This window comes from Muntiacus reevesi, chromosome 5 (assembly GCF_963930625.1).
Source record: "Muntiacus reevesi chromosome 5, mMunRee1.1, whole genome shotgun sequence".
Classification (NCBI taxonomy): Eukaryota; Metazoa; Chordata; class Mammalia; order Artiodactyla; family Cervidae; genus Muntiacus; species Muntiacus reevesi.
Genome location: NC_089253.1, coordinates 1,245,271 through 1,266,862, shown reverse-complemented (window position 1 = coordinate 1,266,862; position 21,592 = coordinate 1,245,271). Strand labels below are relative to the sequence as shown.

Genomic DNA, 21,592 nt, shown 5'->3' with positions numbered 1-21,592 from the left:
GCATCGTGTTCTGGTGCTTGGAACTGGATTTCTCTTCTCTGGAGTCAATGGAGTGTCGAGTAGTAAGTTTTGAGACGGGTCTATATGTTTGTTGTGACTTTGGGCAGCCTGTATGTTGACGTTCAGGGTTCTGTTCCTGCATTGCTGGAGAATTTGCGTGGTATGTCTTGCTCTGGAACTTATTGGCTCTTGGGTGGTTTCAGTGTAGGTATGGAGGCTTTTGGATGGTCTCTTATTACTTAATGTTCCCTGTAGTCAGGGGTTCTCTGGTGTTCTCAGGTTTTGGGCTTAAGATTCTCCACAGTGAGGGATACCCAGAGAGGTTCACAGAGTTACATGAAGAAGAGGAGAGGGAGGAAGGATATAGCAATGAGCAGGAGGAGAAAAAGGGGGACTCAAGAGGAGAGAGACAGATCTACACAGTACTCTGTTCCCTAAGTGTTTTCCATAGCCCAGAACACCCACAGAGATTCACAGAATTGGATTGAGAAGAGAAGGGGGAGGGAGGAAATAGAGGTGATCTGGGGGAGAAAAAGGCGAGTCAAAAGGGGGAAAGAGTAATCCTCACACTCCTGAGTAAAAATGGGTGCTGAATATTGGATTCTTAAATGTCCAAAATTGATACCAAATACTGAAAAACAAAGATTAAAAATCTAGAGTAGAGGTTAGACTCTTAAAAATACAATATTAAAAACAAAAACAAAAAATTTAAGAAGTATATATGAAGTTTGCTTTAAAAATAGGGTCTTTTTTTCACAAGGTGATAGTGAAATGAAAATGAAAATTAAGGAGTAATAGAGGGCTTTAAAAGAAAATAAAATTAAGAAAAAGAAAAAATTTAATTAAAAAATAGTAAAAATATATGAGAATGAAAATGAAAATTAAGGAGTAATAGAGGAGCTATAGAGGACTTTAAAAGAAAATAAAAGAAAAGAAAAAAAGAGAAAACTAATAAAAAATAATAAAAATATATGAAAATGAAAATTAAAGAGTAGTAGAGGAGTAATAGGGAATTTTAAAAGAAAATAAAAGCAAAAATTAAAAAAAAAAAGAGAAAAGAAAAGAAAAAAATTGTTTTCTTTTTTTTTTAATTAAAAAAATAGTAAAAATATATCTTGGAATTTCTCTGGAGCTGTTGCAGACAGTGTGGGTTCGGTTCAGTTTCAGATAGCTCCTTGTTCCAGCTTACACTTCTCAATATCTATAGGCCCCTTCCGGTGTAATCAGTGTTAACTACAGGGATTTTAATCTGTTGCCCCTGTCACTTCTGTAGCGGTTCCCTTTGTTTATTTAGCTTCTTTTTGCAGGTCTCTTCAGTGTCTAATTTTTACCCTGACACAAGTGGGCGGAGGTGGTCTCTTGTTTAGGTTCCTTTGTTCAGTCGTGCTGTGGGGAGGGAGGGGCATTGCAGACAAATACCACTGGTGTGTGTGGGGAGCACTCGCAGTGTTCCAGCCACACTGGGTTTGCCCCGCTCACAGCGCGTGTACTTTTCCCGTCTACACTGATCAGGCTCCAGGCTGCTCTCCAGGGAGTGGGCCCTGAGTTGCGTGTGGTTCCACTTTTCGGGTACTCCACAAAAGCGCAGACTCGGTTGGGCCTGCACTTTGTGCCTTCCCCGCCCGAGCAGCTCAGGCAGCCAGGAGCTTGACTAGCGCACTCTCCCCGGGTGTGGTGTGCCTTATCCCCTCCGCGGTCCCAGCCTCAGTTTTCACGCGCGCCGGTTGGGTGCACCTTGTGTCTGTTCTGGGGAGCTGGTCTCTAGCCGCGACCCTCCAAGTGGATGTCAACCATCCAGAATCTCAGGAAGCCTTTGGTTATAAACTGGAAGCCTGTTTGCAGTTTGGTAGGGGATGCAGTCTCTGGGGCCGAGTTTGCCCCTTTCCCCTCCCCCCTGCCTCCTGCCCCTGGCAGGGGATGGGCCCGTCGGTAGCCGGCTAGCTCTTCTCTGGAATTGCTCAGTCCTTCCTTTGTTCCTAAGCAATGCTGCCCACTCCTCTCCATTTAGCACTCACTTGCTGGTGGTGAATGCGAGCATCTGGGGGTACATTTCTGCTTGGAGTTGCTTCTAGGCTTGTAATCTGTGGGTTTTATTTATTTTTCATCCCAGTTAGCTTGCCCTCCGAGATTCGAGAACTTCCCCCAGACCCACCAGTGAGAGGGTTTCCTGGTGTTTGGAAACTTCCTCTATTACGACTCCCTTCCCGGGATGGGTCTCTGTCCCTAGCTCTTTTTTCTCTCTTTTTATCTTTTATATTTTGTCCTACCTCCTTTTGAAGACAATGGGCTGCTTTTCTGGGCACCTGATGTCCTCTGCTAGCGATCAGAAGTTGTTTTGTGCAGTTTGCTCAGCATTGAAATGTTCTTTTGATGAATTTGTAGGGGAGAAGTTGGTCTTCCTGTCCTATTCCTCCACCATCTTAGCTCCTCCCTGAAATGTTTCTTTATACACTTTTTCTTGCTGATTTGTGTACTTTGAACATATCATTTTATTTGATATAAGATATAAAATATAGAAATAAAGTTTAATGCTTTATATTTCCATGGTTCAGTGATTTATCTCTCACCCTCTCACCCCCTTCCAAAACTCTGAATCACTCTTCCCATTCTATCTGATCAACAAAGTCACCAGCTTCAAAGAATATTTATTTTTGATGGCTAAAATTACTTTTGGAACAAGCTGCCCAGGAAGACTTCATTTAGTTACTAAGTCTACAGTCAACCAAGGAAACTGAGCTTCCACTGCAGGGGGCATAGTATCCAACCTTGGTCCAGGAACTGAGATTCTGTATGCCTTGTAGCATGGCCAAAAAAACAAAAGCAATAACAATAACAACAACAGCAAAGCAAAGCAACCAAAGAAAATATAATGACTTTTACTCTAGAAATTATAAGGAAATTATGACATTTATTGTACAATATGGAGCCTGGAATTTTGCTTAGATCTTAAAAGATGACAACCACACTGGGTCATCTTTAGTTTACAAATATTACAAATAATGAAGTGTAGTGTATCTATAATTAAAATAATAAAATGAAGACAAGAGGCTTGAGGAGAACTTGAGTATTCAGTTATAGAGAGATTTATATAGTAAGTGGAGCTTCCCAGGAGGTGCAGTGGTAAGAAATCTGCTTGCCAATGCAAGAGACGTAAGTTCAATCCATGGGTCAGGAACATCCTTTGGAGGAGGAAATGGCAACCCACTTCTAAAAGTTCCATGGACAGAGGAGCCTGGCAGGCTACAGTCCATGGGGTCACAAAGAGCAGGACATGACTGAATGAGTGCACATGCACACACACACTTGCGTGCGCACACGTGTGAAGGATATGACTGAATAACTGAGTGTGTGTGTGTGCACACACACACACATGCAATGAGTGAAATGAGAATAGGTTAAAAAAAAGAAACTCTGCATTGTGTACTGCAACCCCTAAAAAGTTATGCTTGTAGCCTTTTGTCATATTTTCATGTCCACTCTTTGATTCTTTGGCCCATGATATTGTTGCTGGGACTTGCAACCTGAATCTCCAGATGCCCTTGTTAACTGTCTCACCTTTAGGTTCAACCAAATGCAGAAAAAAAGGGAAAGGGGAGGGGGAGGAAAAGGAGGAAAAGTTCATACAAAATGGGAGGAGAAAAGAAAGAAATGTCTTCTTGCTTTTCAGTTTCTTTTCCAGTTGCTCACTATACTCTACTCAGAGGCAAAAGCAGCAGTCTGGCTTGCCCCAGGGACCAAAGATCAACGGGTCCTGTGCCTAGAGACTGAAACGTGTAGACACCCTTAGAGCTCTGTCTCTTCCTTATGAGCCTCACATCAGATGAACAGAGAACGTCCTCCAACCTCTGAGATTCTGGCAAGGATACGTCTTCCCTATTGTCCACACACGCAAAGAGTGATAGCTGCTTCCTGAAGTTAATAATCATTAAGTCAGAGACTGCCCTGGTGATCCAGTGGTTAGGAACACAACTCCAATGCAGGGGCCACGGGTTCAATCCCTGGGTGGGGAGCTAAGATCTCATATGCCACAGGGCAAGTAAGCCCACACACTGTAACGAGACAGCCTATGTGCTGCAAAAAGACAAGTCCACGGACTGCAACTAGAGAGGCCTGCATGAAGCAACAAAGACCCAACTCAACTAAAATAATTACGTAAATAAAATATTAAATGGACACATTATTCATCCTCCCCAGGCTTGCAAAATGTATTCAGCCTCACTAGGCATTTCTTTTCCTAAGTGGATCTGCCTGATACAACACACCATGGATAGCATATTCAGCATGGGACAGTTTTGAACCAATTTGCAATCTTAAAAACCAGCATAGTACTTTAAGTTCTAATATTAAGCTCAATATACATACAGTTTATACACCAGTTTTTAGTCATCCAACTGTCTAATAAAAAATAAAGATAACTTGTAATACGTAAGTGATAGTGAGAAAGAAAAGAATAAATAGTTCCAGGCCTCAAAGATTTCACCGAAACACATGTAAAGTATCTTCCTAGTGCCAGTGAGTATCTATCTACATGCTGTCAAAATGTAATCTTGCTACAATGTTGAGAGGTTAACAGTAATAACCATTTTTCAAACTCGAGGAAACTGAGAAATGAAGAAGTTTATATTTCTTGTCAAATTAAAAAGTAAGAGTCAAATTACCTATCCAGGTTTTCATAAACTCCAGTGTAGCGCTTTCTAACATTAGCATAGACACACAGAGTGATGCTTCATTGAGAAAGTGAATTTAATGTAGAAATTTATATAAATCATAATGAAAGCACAAATTAAGTATCAATGGCACATGTGAATCAAAGTTGAAAGAAGAAATGAAGCTTAAATACATAAAGGAAGGATGAAAAAAGGTCATTTCATCAAGACACAGAAAAGAAATATACACAGAGGTTAGAAGTCCACCTATGAGTCGCAGTAAGCATTTGACGCACGTCTTTAAAGCAAGCCAGAAGAAAATAATTAAAAGAGAGGAAGAGGCAAAAGTCGGAAATGCTGCTATTCATAACAATGATTATTACATAATTGCATACATAAAGGAACCTGGTGGGCTATAGTCTGTGGGGTCGCCAAAGATCCGATCATGACTTAGTGACTAAACAACAACCAACCAATACATACGCATATATAATATATCGATATATCTATGTAATATGTAGGTATATACCTTTATAAGCATACAGACATAACTGGGAGATATTGTAAGTTTGGTATTTGACAGTAAAGTGAATATACCAAACCTAATAAGGCAAATAGGGGTTCCCTAGTGGCTCAGACGGTAAGGCGTCTGCCCGCAGTGCCAGAGATCCCAGTTTGATCCCTGGGTTGGGAAAATTCCCTGAAGAAGGAAACGGCTACCTACTCCAGTATTCTTGCCTGGATGGAGGAGCCTGGCAGGCTACAGTCCATGGGGTCACAAAGAGTTGGACACGACTGAGCAACTTCACTTTCACTTTTCAATAAGGCAAATATCATTAATAAAGCAGGTCAAGCATATTTTCAGTGTGCATATGTCTATCTAAATATGCATGCTGAAACATTATGTGTAAGACATGTACATATATTGGGCCTTCCTAGTGGTCCAGTGGTTAAGAATCCACTGTCCTTTTCAGGGGACCTGTGCTTGATCCCTCACGGGGCAACTAAGACACCACATGCCACAGGGAACTAGAGAAGCCCACATGCCATGCAGAAGACCCAGCACAGCCAAAACAGAATGAAATAATTTTAAAATTTTATGCAAATCAAGAAAACTAAAAAATATATGTATCCTAGTTGAAAAATACTGTAAAATGCTAACTACAATCCAAACCGTCAGTGAGCTGTAATCTTTTTCAATGGTAACATCAGAGATGGCAGATCACCATAACTTACACAATAATGAAAAACTTTAAAATATTGCAAGAATTACCAAAATGTGACATGTGACAGAGACACAAGTGAGCAAATGTTGCTAGAAAAACAGTGCTAATAGACTTGCTTGATGAAGGGTTGCCACAAATCTTCAATCTGTAAAAATGCAGTATCGGCAAAGCACAATACTGTTAAGTATAATAGACAATATATGTCTATGCACACACACACACACACACACACACACACACACACACACACACATGCACATACATAGAGACAACCAATTATGTGTTAAGGATATTCCTAAGCTATTTGTACTTGACCTGTAATTTAATTTCCCTAAAATGTCTGTAACATAATTATTATTAATGTCTCTATTATTCAGATGTAGGAAACTCCAAAACCACTGGACACTGCAATGACAAAAACAAACAAAAATTAATAAAGGAATTAAGAACAATATATATATATATATGTACACACACACACACACACATATGGAATCTCAGTCTATGTAAAAACTGACAAAGATGTGTTCTTTATTGTAAAATAACAGGTATTCAATTGTGAAATGAATCATAGTCACCATAGTGGATGTTAAAATATGACACCTAGTCCATTAAACTCATGAAAGTCAAAGAGAAAATTAAATTTGTGTGTTTTAACAGTCCAGTATACAGTCTAATTAAAAACACTTCAGATGGGATTAAAACAAAGAAGTAGGCTGCACATTTTGAAATATTCTCAGTCCTTAACTTGCAAATTGAAAAGGCACAAAGAGAATTAAAAACACTCACTCATAGCTATTCACATCTTGACTATTCTTTTTATTCCAACACTGCAACATATCATTACCCTTCCATCAAATTCCAAACTGGAATGCTGAGTCCTGCTAGGAAAATATTCTCTAGGATAATATTTTGGAGCTCACCACTTTTCTGAGAGCTTCTTTCACATCCTTGTTCCTCAGACTGTAGATTGGGAGGTTCAGCATGGGGATCATGACAGTGTAGAACACTGGGGCCACTTTGTCAGTGTCTATATTGTTCTTGTCAGAGTGGGGCCAGCAATAAATGAAAAGGATTGTTCCATGAAAGACAATGATGGCAGTGAGGTGGGAAGCACAGGTGGAAAAAGCTTTGCACCTTTTGTCTGCAGAGTTCATCCTCAGGATGGTGATGAGAATAAACAAATAGGACATGAGGATGGCCACAATGGTGATGATCTCATAAAAACTGGCCCCAATGTATAGCATCAATTGATTCACAGTCACATCAGAGGAAGCAAGAGACAAGAGAGGGGTGAGGTCACAAAATAAGTGGTTGATCACATTTGTTTGATCTGTAGGATGGGATATGAAGAGCTAAGCAGAAGTGAATCACAGAACATACAGTAGCATTGAGACAGCAACAAGACACCAGCTCCATGCAGAGATTCTGGGACATGGTGACCATGTAGAGCGGTGGGTCACAGATGGCCACAAAGCGGTCATAGGCCGTCACTGCCAGCAGAATGACCTCAGTTACCACAAATGTGCAAAACAGGTAGAACTGCACAGCACATTTCAGGAAGGAAAAGGCTCTGTCTTCATTTAAGACATTAGCTAGCATCTTTGGCGTGATGGTCGTGGAGTAACAGAAATCCACAAAGGACAAGTGGCTGAGGAAAAAGTACATGGGGGTGTGGAGTTGAGAGCTGACCTGAATCAGGGCAATCTTGCCCAGGTTTCCCAAAACTGTGACTCAACAGATGGAAAGAAACATCAGGAAGAGGAAGACTCTGAGCTCAGGGGCATCTGAGAATCCGAGGAGGGTGGAGTCCGTCACAGCAGCTCAGCTTTCCTTGTCCATGTCCTCACCTTACTGTGGTTGCAGAAAAATATTAACAGTTATTCTCCAGGAGATCATCCCTGGTTCAGTTTTGATTGTCTCCTAAAAGAAACATGACAATATATAGGATACATTTTTTAACAAAGAAATAAGACATTGCTTTTGAGAAGTTTAGGAAAAGTTCAGAAACTGCATCACTCAAATACATCGAGTTCATGGTTTACTTCACAGATCACAGGAAAGAATTTGCATCCATATGATCCATATGAGCCTGTATGATTCCTTAAACTATTTATATGTAATTCAGAACTTAGAACTGAATCATCAGAAGGATATCAAATATTATTTAATTATCCATATTGTTTTTTTATTAAATTAATATATACACATTACTATATATAAGGGCTTCCCTTATAAAGAATCCACCTGCAATGCAGAAAACCTGGGTCCAGTCCCAGGTCTCCTGGGTCTCCAAGATCCCCTAGAGAAGGGAACAGCTACCCACTCCAGTATTTTGGTCTAGAGAATTTCATGGACTGTATAGTCCAAGGGGTTGCAAAGAGTTGGACACGACTGAGCAAACTTCATTCACTGTATATAAAATATATAACAAGGACCTAATGTACTACAAAGGGGACAGTATTCCATATCTTATAATAACTTATAATGGAAAAGACTCTGAAAAAAATATGATATATCTATATGGAACAGATATAGCTATAGATATATCTGAATCATTTTACTGTAGACCTAAAAGGAACACAACACGGTAAATTAACTATAGGTCAATAAAATGGTTATTAAAAATATTCCAATACCTTTTTACTGACATACTCTTTAATCATTTCTGAAATATTGGGATTCAGTGGATATTTTTTTAGAAAATATTACATAGTAACCATCTATTTTTTTAATGAAAAAAGTGAGGCAGGCTTATTTAAGACTGTTCATCCACAAGTGTTCACTTATTTCAATATGGTTTTGTTGGAGAAAGAAGATTTTATAATCTATATTAGTATTTTTCCTGTAAAATTTGCATAGTGATTTTGTTAATTATGGCACACACTGTCTGCCATTCTCCAGGGAACTGATATTCAGAATCTAACTTTCTGTAACTGTGACTCTCAAGCCTTATGAAGACCTATTTGACAAATATACTCTCTGTTTTAACTCTATTTGAAGAGCTAAACTATGATGTGAACATGTAACTAACAGAAATGCTTGCTGCTGCATTGCCCCATTATTTATGAAAGTAAAACTTATAAACAAAGTGTCAAGCAACAGGGAAAAGTTCAAAGCTATGCTGCATACATATTACCGAAAATCACTCAGCTTTCCAAAGAAGTTTCAATGATCTAAAAATGATTATAAGGTGGCAAGTGAAAAAATAGTAAACCAGATTACACAGATAGAATGTTATACATGCATACTTAAGTTGCATTATACATCTGATCTTCACAACATCCATTAAATATAAGTATTTTATTCTAATAACTTTAAAAAGAAACTTTAGAAATGAATCTTGCCTGAATTCTCACAAAACATAAAAATTTTAAGGGTTGTGCTTTTTTATTTTTTTTAAATAAAGGAGATATATATTCAAAGCTTTTGACAAATTGAAAATGCCAATGAAGGGTATTTTCTCTCCTCACCCTTGGTAACAATAAAATGATTTGGAGGCACCAGTTGGTTATTTTTAGGGGGAAAAAATCTGGACTAAACCCCAACACATCCGGTATTTTCCACATTCTTCAAATAACTTCAAAAAGGTTAATGTGTGTGTGTGTGTGTGTTCAGTTGTGTCCAGTGATTTACAGCTCTCGGGACTGTAGACTGCCAACCCACTAAATCCATGAGATTTCTTAGACAAGAATACTGGGGTGGGTTGCCATTTCCTCCTTCAGGGTATCTTCCCAATCCAGATATAGAATGTCTCAGGTGTGTCTTCCAGGTAGATTCTTGACCCCTGAGCCACTCAAACAGGTAAGTGAAGTTAAGTGAAAGTAACTCAGTCACGTCCTACTCTTTGAGACCCCATGTACTATAGATTCCATGGAATTCTCCAGGCCAGAATACTGGAGTGGGTAGCCTTTCCCTTCTCCAGGGGATCTTCTCAACCCAGGGATCAAAGTCAGGCCTCCCACATTTCAGGCTGATTCTTTACCAGCTGAGCCACAAGGGAAGCCCTCGAAGAGGTAAAGGACATGTGAATTAAAAAATTGTGGTTTGAAAACATAATTATTCTGAGGATATGGTTTTCTCTCTTCAATGGCCAGTACAAGTGACTGTCTTTTTCTGATTTCAAAGTAGTACATAATTGTGGAAAACCTTTTCCTGTTTCTAAAGAGAAATCAGGTTGCTGCTTACTTATAGAGAGAAGTGGTTCCTAACCAGGAGAGATTAAAGCCCCACAGGACATTTAGCAATGTCTGAAGATACTGTTGATTGTCACACTCGGGAGGGTTGCTACTGATGTCTAGTGGACCGGCTAGTGGGTGTGAGAGGGTTAGTCACTCAGCTGTTTCTGACTGAGACCCCTGTGGACTGTAAGCCGGCCAGGCTCCTCTACCCATGGAATTCTCCAGACAAGAATACTGAAATGGTAGCCATTCCTGTCTCCAGGGGAGTTTCCTGACCCAGAGATTGAACCCAGGTCTCCTGCATTGCAGGCAGAGTCTTTACCCTCTCAGTCACCAGGGAAACCCCCTGGACAGATGAGATGCTGCTAAATAGTCTACAAGGTTCAGGACAGCATCTCCCTCCCCACCCCCATCCTCCACACACACCCACAACACATGAAAAGACCAAAATATAATTTAGGCCAAAATGTCAATAGTATCAAACGTGAGAAAATTGCTATAGAGAGACATCTACAAATCCCTTTGGCACAAGGACTAAGTAATCCCCCTCCTGTCTGATCCAGAGGTGGTTCACATGTCTCTGTTTCTCCTTGAACAGCTCTGAGGATCCCTCAACACCACTCCCACCTCCCAACCTCAGAGTGACTGTCAGGAGACTCTCCCTGCTGTCTTTCCCAGGTTCCGTGGATGGAGTTAAAGTGAGGGAGGAAGAGGAGGGAAGGGGAGAGGAATCAAGCATTCCTCTCTGTTGGCTCACACTCTTTCCTTCTTACACTGACAGCTGTTACAAGATATCCGGCTCTGCAGATGGAGTTGTTCCCATTTCCTGTTGCAATTTTTTCTCAGCACAAAAAGCGAAGATACTTTCAAAAAGGAGTGCTCAAAATTTGGGCATTTCTTTTTTTTTTTTTTGATCTAAAAAAAATACATTTTATATCACAATCCAACAAACACACACACACACACATATAATATGTATACATACATAAAAGTGAAACAAGTTTTGCCAAAAATGTCTACACTGAGTGTTAAAATTTTTTTTGGAGATCTTTTTCTTTTTTTAAAGCAGTTTTAGGTTTACAATAAAACGTGACAGGAACGTACAGAAATTCCCCATATTCTCCCTCCCCTCACATGAACAGCCATTATCAACAGAACGGTACCTCTTCTTTTTTTGTTTTTAGACCAAGGATGACTGCATTGACACATAATCAAAACATCCCCAGTTGACCTTAGGGTTCACTTTAATGAGCAGAGCAGTGTTGCATATTCTGTGGGTTTGGACAAAAGTATGACCATATATATCCATCATTGTAATGTCGCTCAGAGCACTTTCACTGCTCATGAAAACTTCTGTGCTCTGTACATTCCTCTCTGCAAACTCCTGATGACCACTCATCTTTTTACTGTCTCGAGTTTTGCCTTTTGCAGAATGGCATACAGTTGGAATCTTTTTCTTTCTCCTTGAAATGAGAGGTTCAGACCGTTCATGAGACCACCCCTGGCCCACCCAGGCGTGAACCGGACAGGCTCCGGGGGCAAGCTCCCCCACCACGTGCTACGGCCTTCCTTCCAGCACTGACCCTGCCAGCAGCCACATGGAGGTGCAGGGGACACAAGTCGGGTTTCTGTTCACAGGAAGGCCACACATTTGTGCCCTGCATCACAGTGAACCCAGGTTCCCGTCGGGTGTGTTATAAACAGACAAGCCATTTCTTCAGGCCCCCTGCTCTGAGCACACCCCAATTTTGGGCATTTCTTAAAATACTCTATAAATACAGGCTAACTACAGACTTTTAAAAATGTGTCTAATGTCATGACCCTCTTTTACAATTGTTCCCCCTCTCATACATGGCTAATAATGCTACCCTTATGAGAAGACAAACAAATAAACAAGTTTCCACACCTCAGGAAATACAGTTCAGTCCATTCCCCCCAAAACAGAGTGTAGTCCAACCAACCTGTGAGATAGACATTGCTTCCACTGTTTATGAAGATGCTATGAGGGAAAACATTACATGCTTTAGTTTTTTATGTGTGTGTATCCCTGGAGCTCATATTTCTTAAGTTTCCAAACCAATCATTGATCTCTGTGGGACACCAACAAGAAATCAAGCAAACAACTTCATCTTGAGAGCAAGCAACATCATCTTGGGACTCAAATAATTAACGAGTTGTATGAGAAGCAGTCAGAGGGGAAAAGCTCTTTAAAGCTGGTTCACGTACATGCCAAGTCTCTTTAGTCATATCTGACTCTTCGTGACTCTATGAACTGCAGCCTACCAGGCTCCTATGTCCATGAGATTCTCCAGGCAAGAATATAGGAGTGGGTTGCCATGCTCTCTTCCAGGGGACCTTCCTGACCCAGGGACTGAACCCATGTTTTCTGAATTGCAGGCAGATCCTTTACCCATTGAATCACATGGAAAGCCCCAAGCTGGTACATGTTATTATAATTCAGCACAATTCCTTTCAGATGTCATGATGAACTGCAGAGTATTTTTTGCTGTGTTCAAACAGTACACTCTGAACCAGGGATTATGTTGCCTTTTTGAAATATGTGGATAAGTCTTATAAACTGTGCCAGTCTTACACTTAGAGCTCTTTTCTGGAGGACATAGGGTTCGAAGTCCCAATAGCATTTTACTGAATACCAGAAAGTGGTGGAAATAATGATCTGCCTTTGCTGAGAATAACAGCAATTGCTCACATTTGTGGGTCAATTTGAATGTGCTGTGTACTCTTCTGAATGCAACCACCCACACCTTTCATCTTTATAAAAATAAGTGAGATGATTACAGCTATGCAGCACCCAAGATGACTTAGACTCTGACATCTGTAACTTGCACAAAGTCATAAGTGGAATCACTGATAGAATGAGCTCAATATGCTGCTCCTTGCTTTTTGCCATCTGGCCCTGTGTTAGGAAGAGCAGAGCCACTGATGGTGCTGGAAACCATGCTCCCTCCTCAACACAGAGACCGCTTAATGGGTCTGCCTGAAGGATCTCTCCCAAGTCGCTCCTTATCTGACTGCATAACCTCTCCTTAAACCAACAGTGCTCAAAGGAGAGTCTGTTATGTGTGCCTTTGAATATACCAAAGATTCAAGAATTCCATGTGTTTGAATTTTTCAGAAACAAGGATTCTTCTTATTCAAACATGTATTCAGTTCAGTTCAGTCGCTCAGTCATGTCCGACTCTTTGCGACCCCATGAATCGCAGCACGCCAGGCCTCCCTGTCCAAGACCAACTCCCGGAGTTTGCTCAAACTCATGTCCATGGAGTTGGTGATGCCATCCAGTCATCTCATCCTCTGTTGTCCCCTTCTCCTTACCTGGTGAATCATCCCAATTATAAAAACAAAAACAAACTCCCAAAATGTAAAAAATAAGAATGTTGTGGAGTACTGCTTTCTAGAAAGCCTGACATTATCTGTAATCAAGATTTTGCCAACTCTTGACATGACTTCTTGTTTCTCTCCGGTTTATATATCTTTTTTTTTCCTCAAAAAATAAGGACTTTAAACAGGCATTTTAGACTATACAGTGATGTTTTGAAATTAGATATTACTGGATTGATAATTATAATATATCTATTCAGTATCTATTTTTGTTGCTGTTGTTCTTAGTATACCCTGAAAGTATTGCCAGTTTTAAAATGCATCCCCCTGAGGTAGAGAGTTCCATTACAGGAAGAATAAAAAGATATCTGTAAAGAACAGCATTGGAAGTGATGTTTTATATTATCTGGGCAAAACACTCAGAGGAACTCGCTGCTTATCTATTTATTTAAGTCCTAAAGGAAGGGAAAGTATTTTTTTAAAGTAATTTAAATATAAACTTATAATTGAATTCTATTTAATGATCATTTTAACAAAATGTATAATAAAAAGATGAAGTTGTAAGTTTTTGATGAACTACATTTATACAAACAACATACTATAATTTTATTAAAGTATTGTATCAAAAGATTCAATGACATCAACAAGTTAAATTGTCTAAACTTTTTAATTGCACATTTTAATCAAGTTGCATTTAAGAAAAGCTAATATGCTTAGTTGCTATATGATAAGACTTGAGAAGGTCTTTGTGGTAACGTCAGAAATTAAGAAGGTCAGCGATTTTAAAGACAGCATAGCAAGCTACTCCAAAACACTGGCTAAAACAACAACAACAACAACAAAAAACAACAAACAGCTTCTTGTTGCATGGATCACTATTATATGAGTCAGTAAGTTCAGTGCCCTCATCTGATTTTGACATGGCTGATCTTGGCTGGTGTACTTACATGTATTTTATCAGCTTTGCAGTCTAGGTGATCTAAGAAGGCCTCACACTCCAGTCGGGAGGTTGCTAAATGCTAATTCGTGGAATAGGGGTGTAAGGCATATTGCTCATTATCCAATAGGCTGAAGTGAAGTTGGTCAGTCGTGTCTGACTCTTTGCGATCCTATGGGCTATAGCCTACCAGGCTCCTCCCTCCATGGGATTCTCCAGGCAAGAATACTGGAGTGGGTTGCCATTTCCTTTTCTAGGGGATCTTCCCGATTCAGGGATAAAACTCTGGTCTCCCGCACTGCAGGCAGACGCTTTAACCTCTGAGCCACCAGGGAAGCCAATAGGCTAGCCTGTGCTTATTCACATGGCAGCTTTTCTAAGAGACTATGCAAATTCCAAGAGATTATGAGAAAGCCACAGGGCCATCAGATGCTTGAAGATGGCACAATCTCTCTTCAGCTACCTTTTATATTAGTCAAAACTAGTCACAAAGTATTCTACATTCAGAACATGGAGAAATTGATTCCACCATTAATCAGAGGAGTAGAAAGGGGCGTGGATACCTGGATAACTGAAGAACTGGAATCATGTTGAAAACTACCATATTGGACAGAAAATCATCCTCAAAGATATAACGTTCAAAATTTTAGTCTTCAGCAAAATTAGAAGACAATCTAATTTTAATGCATTACTTTACAAAATTTGAGGAAAGATCATTGTGAGAAATTGGCTGAAATATTTGTGTCATTCCTATTCCAGCACAAATTCTGACAGATTCTATTCCCATTTACTTTTAATGTTCTTAAATATTATGAGTGTTTAGATCTTTTGAAAAGTAGACATTGCAGAATTTATCTAGACATATTGAATAAAGAGAATAGTGTACAAATTACTCAAGCAAAAATGAGATATTAATGTTAGGTGAATTGAAAGTCACTCAGTCGTGTCTGACTCTTTGCGACCCCATGGAATTCTTTACAGTCCATGGAATTCTGCAGACCAGAACACTGGAAGACCTGGTATTTCTGTTTTTCAATATTTCTTCATTTGGCTACACCAGATCGTATTTGCAGCACATAGAATCTTTCAGTTGCAGCATGAGGAATCTAGTTCCCTGACCAGAGATCAAAGCCAGGATCCCTGAATTGGGAGTGCAGACTCTTAGCCACTACACCACCAGGAAATTCCCACGATCTGGTATTTCTAATTTGCCAGATTGAAAAGGTCTGGATGCTAGTGACTACCTTCTTCTTGTATGTTGAATATGGTCATACAGGCAACTGGTTTTCAACTCTTAGGGCAACTCCAAGTACTGTTTCTTTAAAGCTAGGAGTTTAGTTGAGAAGGTTTCCCTTGTGGCTCAACTGGTAAAGAATCCACATGCAATGCAGGAGACCTGGGTTTGATCCCTGGGTTAGGAAGATTCCCTGGAGAAGGGAAAGGCTACCCACTGCAGTATTCTGGCCTGGAGAACTCTATGGACTCTATGGGGTCACAAAGAATCAGACACAACTGAGCAGCTTTTACTTTCACTTTTTTAGTTGAGAAGGATACAGACATTTTATTCAGGAAAAAAAAAAAAAAGAATTGATAATGCTTTTAATGTCTCCATAGGCAGAATAATAGCTTGAAATGCAAGTTAGGCAGGTACTCACCATGCTTCCTGCTTTTATGTAACATGTTCTGAGATCTGGTCTACCATTTTTAAATCTCTGGTGGACTCTACCACTGGAGAAGGAAACGGAAACCCACTCCAGTATTCTTGCCTGGAAAATCCCATGGATAGAGGATCCTGGTAGACTAGAGTCCATGGGGTAGCAAAAGAATTGGACACAATTGAGTGACTCAACAATAATCATAGCTGGTTATGTTGCCACACTGGAGCTCTTTTGAAAACACATTTGGAATATAGACCATGTCTTATCAACTTTCATTCATGCCAAGTAACCTGTATATACAATATGCAAAAATATCCAAATATGCAAACACAGTATTTATTCAATTAAAAAAAAATCATTGTTGTATCATTGACTCAGTATTGCACTCTGACCTCCTTGTTTCTCAGTCTTTAGTTTCCTGGATAAAACTCCTATGTTGAAATATATCACCTAAAACCCTCTCTTCTGTTATCCAAACCAGGGTACATAACACCTATTTTATAAAACTATCTCTTTTAAGGACTTGAAATTTTTCCTCTGAAACCTTCTATTATACATACTGTTTTCTATCTTATACAATTTCCACTTTATAAAATGCCCTACTATCATCACTGAATTTTCATTCCTTGAAGGATGCCACTATGTCTTAACTGCTATTTGTACTTTTTGTAAGAGGAATCCATGTTATTAGAGCCTAGTCTACCATAGGTATTAAAAAAAAGAGGATGAAATTAGCAAATTAGTAAGATTACACAAGTATGCCACATGATATTATGCCTTTTAACCTTTGTAATCAGATTATTTTGTCTAAAATTTAAATGAAAAAGATTTGAAAGATTGCTTTTTTTTCCAGTAAGTAAGAGAGAGAGTCAAGTTTAGTTATTTTGCAGTTAAGCAAAATACCATGTACTTTACATTTTATGTATTAATACTTCATTAATAATAAATTTCTTTTTATCAACCAACCTTTGCAGACACAGTTTATTTACATATGAAGGGCAAAATCTTCCAGAATAATGTTTAGCATGAAAACACTTTAGAGCCCACAACCTTGGAGACTGTGTCCTTGACATCCTTATTTCTCAGACTGTAGATCAGGGGATTCAACATGGGGATGACCACCGTGTAAAACACAGACGCCACTCTGACCGTGTGCCTGGAGGTTGTGGAGCTGGGCACACAGTAGAGGAAGAGGATGGTGCCGTGGAAGATGCTGATGGCGGTCAGGTGGGAGGCACAGGTGGAGAAGGCTTTGCGGCGACCACAGGCTGAATGCATCTTGAGGATGGTGACAACAATAAACACATAAGACAGGAGAATGATGAAGAGTGTGCTGACCTCATTAAAGGTGGCAAAAATGAAAAGCAGCAACTGGTTGAGATAAGTATCAGAACAAGAGAGGGAAAGCAGGGAGGAGAACTCACAGAAGAAGTGATCGATTGTGTTGAAACCTCGAAATGATAATTTGATAACAGTACAGGTGAGTATCAAGGAGCAAGCTACTCCCCAAGCATAAGATCCAACCACTAATGTGGTGCAGAATCTCGGGGACATGGCCACCATGTAGAGTAGAGGGCTGCAGATAGCCACAAAGCGGTCATAGGCCATCACAGCTAATAAAAAGGACTCAGTCACTACAAAGGTACAAAAGAAAAAGAATTGTATTACACAACCTACAAATGAAATGGTTCTGTCTTCTACCATGAGGTTCACCATGGTCTTGGGAGCAACGATGGAGGAATAACAAAAGTCCACGAAGGAGAGGTGGCTGAGGAAAAAGTACATGGGGGTGTGCAGTTTGGGGTTAATTCTGATGATTACAATCATCCCAAGATTCCCTACCACAGTGACAGTATAGATGGTGAAGAATATCAAGAAGAGGGGGACTTGAAACTCTGGGTAATCGGAGAAGCCCAGGAGAGTGAACACAGCCCCACTTTTATTTCTCTCTGATAGAAACATGGTTTCTGTTTGTCAGAATTGGAATCAGTCCTAGAAAGAAAAATATTAAGGGAAATAAGGATGTAAGACTCTTGGTTAACTACTCCTTACCAAAGCTGGAAGATAAAGCAAAGTTTCTCTTTCAGAATCTGTCTTTTCCATGCAAGCTACACTAAATGTCTAAAATTTTTAAAAATGACAAACATTTAAACTTTTTATTTAAGTAAAATTATAATTATTGAAGTTTCTTAGTTCTTAATTTTAATTTTTGATATTTCAAAGTAAAAAGATGAGTTCAAGTCACTTGGGATTATTTTAAATGAAATCCTCCCTTAATACTTTCAGATTTTCTTGAACATTATAAGATCATAAAAGATTAATTTACCCTAGTACCAGAGCTACTTGTTTCAGTTCTATAACTAATAGCAAAAATGATAAATTCCTAAACAAATTAAATTTTGCATTGTATGTTCAGAATGTGACATTAAAAATGACATCCATAACACTTTACATTTGTCCCTTTACTGTTAATTCCATATAGCATTTTAATACTTGCTTTGCTTCTGACTCAGTAAACTTGTCTTCAAAATAAATTATGATTTTTCACAGAGTGCGTTTCTTAACCCAGTGAGTCCAAGTTGTCAATCCCCCATCATTGTTTGAGGAATAATAATATTGAAAAAATAATAAAGATAATCTAGTCTAGCTATTTATTCTAGAGACGGCAAAGCAGAAGATGGAAATTTTTGACTTTCCCTGTACCATGCAAACAAGGCCCAATCTACATATCTATGACATGAACCCTGATCCAGGCTTCCAGCAATTATTCATTTGTCTACAGTAATCCTGACCCATGTTCAAGGTCCAGATGCTATTTTCTTTATTTATTATCATACTTCTAATTTATGACAAACTGGAGACTTTGGGAATGTGCCTGATGAAAGTATTCGTATCACAGAGCTATACTAGAAAGAATCAAAGAAAGAAATTTGAGAAAAATATTCTCTCAGAAAGAATAGATATCCTTATTAAAGATTCTAACTTAGAAATGTGCAGTTCTTGGCCTTTTGCTCTCTTTTTTCTCCCTTCAAGGTGTATAGGATATTTATTCTGTCCCTATATTACCTATAAAGAAGAAATATTAAACACTTGAGGTAGCACTGTACTATGGAAACATTTCATGAGAAAATAGTAATATAAAATAATTCTATTTCTCTAATTGGTGACCAATACCTCTAAGATCCTACTGAACCAGAACCAAGAGCTCTTTCTCTATCATTTCTGGTAGTTCTCTCTAGTTCCGCAACTCGAGAACAGATTTCAGATGGCAATCAATGAAGAGATCAGATCATATGCAAAACAAAGAACTCAAGGTCCCTATCTCTTCCTAAACTCATACATTTAAGTATTGAAGACAGCCAATCACAAAGCTGGATGTTCTAAATATAATTAATTTATCTAAGGTGCTTAAACATTCATTTTATTTTATTCATTTATTTATTTTTGATGTGGACTGTTTTTAAAGTCTCTATTGAATTTGTGACAATATTGCTTCTGTTTTATGTTTTGGTTTTTTGGCCGTGAGTCATGTGGGACTGCAATTCTCTGAACAGGGATCAAATCTGCACCCCTGCATTGGCAAAGTTCTAACCACTGAGTCACCAGGGAATTTCCTAAACATTCATTTTAAACTAATGTTACTTTTGATATAACTTCCCTACATTTTTTCCCTATTTTGTTGTAATATTTAGTCTCAGAGCCACTTTATAATTTTAAGTAAAAATGGTCCTTTTTCTTTTTTTCATTATAGAGTTTGTTTGATCTCTCTTTTTTAAAATACTTGTCCTTTCTACCTTGACTACAACTTCAAACGTTTGTAGTAGCAAGACAATGCACATTCCCCAGATTCTCAGAACTCTCCTAACCCCACATTCCAGGCATCTCTTGTTTCAGGGGCTGTTATTCAGGGGCTCGGACTTCCTAGGTGGCTCCATGGCAAAGAAGCCTCCTTCCTGCCTGCGGATGCAGGAGTCCCAGAAAACCCAGGTTTGATCCCTGGGTCAGGAAGATCCCCTGGAGGAGCAAATGGCAGCCTGGTTCAGTGGTCTTCCCAGGATAACCCCATGGACAGAGGAGCCTGGCACAGCGTCATACAGAGCTGAAGCACTGAGCATCCACACACGCTGTCAGGAGCTCAGCTGAGCCAGCTTTAACACAGAGCTCTGGAGGCTGAGTGCAGTTCCTCTTCCTTGAAACCTCAGAAAGGCAGTTTTCAATGACTAGAGAGTTCTCAAGAATGTCTATATCTAAATGGTAAATTTCCCCTCCACACTTTTTCCCCTAGGTTCCCAACATTGAAATTAATATTAATCTGTCTTTAGAATCTAATGCAAACCTGCTGATGTTGAAAGCAGGATCTGTCCTGTTTACAAGTGATGGATATATTCTTATATCCAGAGTCACAGCCTTTGGGGCATAAACCCTAGAGACTATCTGTTGCCTCATTCTCTTAAAACCATGAAATAAACATTTATAATGAATCACTATTCTCTGATGTAATTTCTGTGTCCCAGAAAAACTGGAACAGTGTTAGGGGCATTTCATATGAAAATTTATGTTAAAATTACTCTTCTCAGACTCTTCATCACTCCAATACTTCTTTACAGTTACCAAAATTATGTAATTATAAAAGTCAGCATTATCAAATATTAATTGAATGACTACAATATGCCAAGCATAACCCTCTTCCAGACTTTCACTCTAATCAAATGGGAGTAGAATGAAGAGTTCTTCATGATTTATTGACCTAAAGCAGAAATATTTACAAGCTTAAATATTAAGTTGGGAAAATGATCTAGTCCCTTTTAAATATCTCTTTTATTACATCACCACACCCACTCCATTAATTACTTTTAGATATTGAATTATTGAAATAACACATATTTCTTAAAGAAAACATGAACTATATAACTTAAGTAAGCAAAAATAGTCTAAAAATAATTGTTATCAACTCAACTACATTGGAAATCTTGCATTCAACTTTAGAGAAACGTGACTGATATTACCTGACTACCTGAAGTAAAAGAAAAAAGCGACCATCACCATAGTGGTGTAATGTGGCTCTCGTCTATCCCCTGGTATGATGTGATGAGAAAAGCTTTACTTCTGTGATATTCTTTCCCTCAAACCAATGTGAGAGAATCATCAGGAAAGTCCGCATTTGAAGGTATTCTGCAGGATACCTCACCAGTATCCCTTAGAGTTGTAAGAGTCAAAAAAAAAAAAAAAGAAAGAAAGAAAGAAAAAGAAAATCGAAAAAGCTTCACAGATCAGAGGAGATTTGGGAGACATGATGACTTAATGCAATGTGGTACCTGGACTGTATTCAAGACAAGGAAGGTGGCATTAATGGCGGGTGGGGGCGGGGTGGGGGGGTGAAGCAAGAAACTGATGAAATGCAATAAAATTTACTTTTTAAAATAATAATTTACCTATATTTATTTTTAATTTTTAAAAAAAAATTTTATTGTGGTAAGAACACAACATGACCCACGCTTTTAGATTTTAAGGGTATCCATACAGTCTTGGGACTTGGAAGAGGGGACATTGGAGAAATGTTTGTCAAGGGGACAAAGTTTCAGTTATGAAAGATGAATAAATT

At 38.9% G+C, this 21,592-nt stretch overlaps 1 protein-coding gene, 1 non-coding gene and 1 pseudogene across 2 annotated transcripts; all 3 read right to left on the bottom strand.

Annotated features, from left to right (window-relative positions):
* Positions 1-6,771: 6,771 nt before the first annotated feature.
* Positions 6,772-7,714, bottom strand: LOC136169096 (olfactory receptor 5L1-like; annotated as a pseudogene).
* A 3,954-nt stretch (positions 7,715-11,668) lies between these two features.
* On the bottom strand, positions 11,669-11,797 carry LOC136170160 (small nucleolar RNA SNORA11). The gene has a single exon (XR_010663601.1). It is a non-coding gene; the product is annotated as a small nucleolar RNA SNORA11 (small nucleolar RNA).
* Positions 11,798-17,010: 5,213 nt separating this feature from the next.
* Positions 17,011-17,952, bottom strand: LOC136168725 (olfactory receptor 5D18-like). Its single transcript, XM_065936419.1, has one exon. It carries the CDS (start codon positions 17,950-17,952, stop codon positions 17,011-17,013), a length of 942 nt encoding a protein of 313 aa, XP_065792491.1.
* Positions 17,953-21,592: the final 3,640 nt, after the last annotated feature.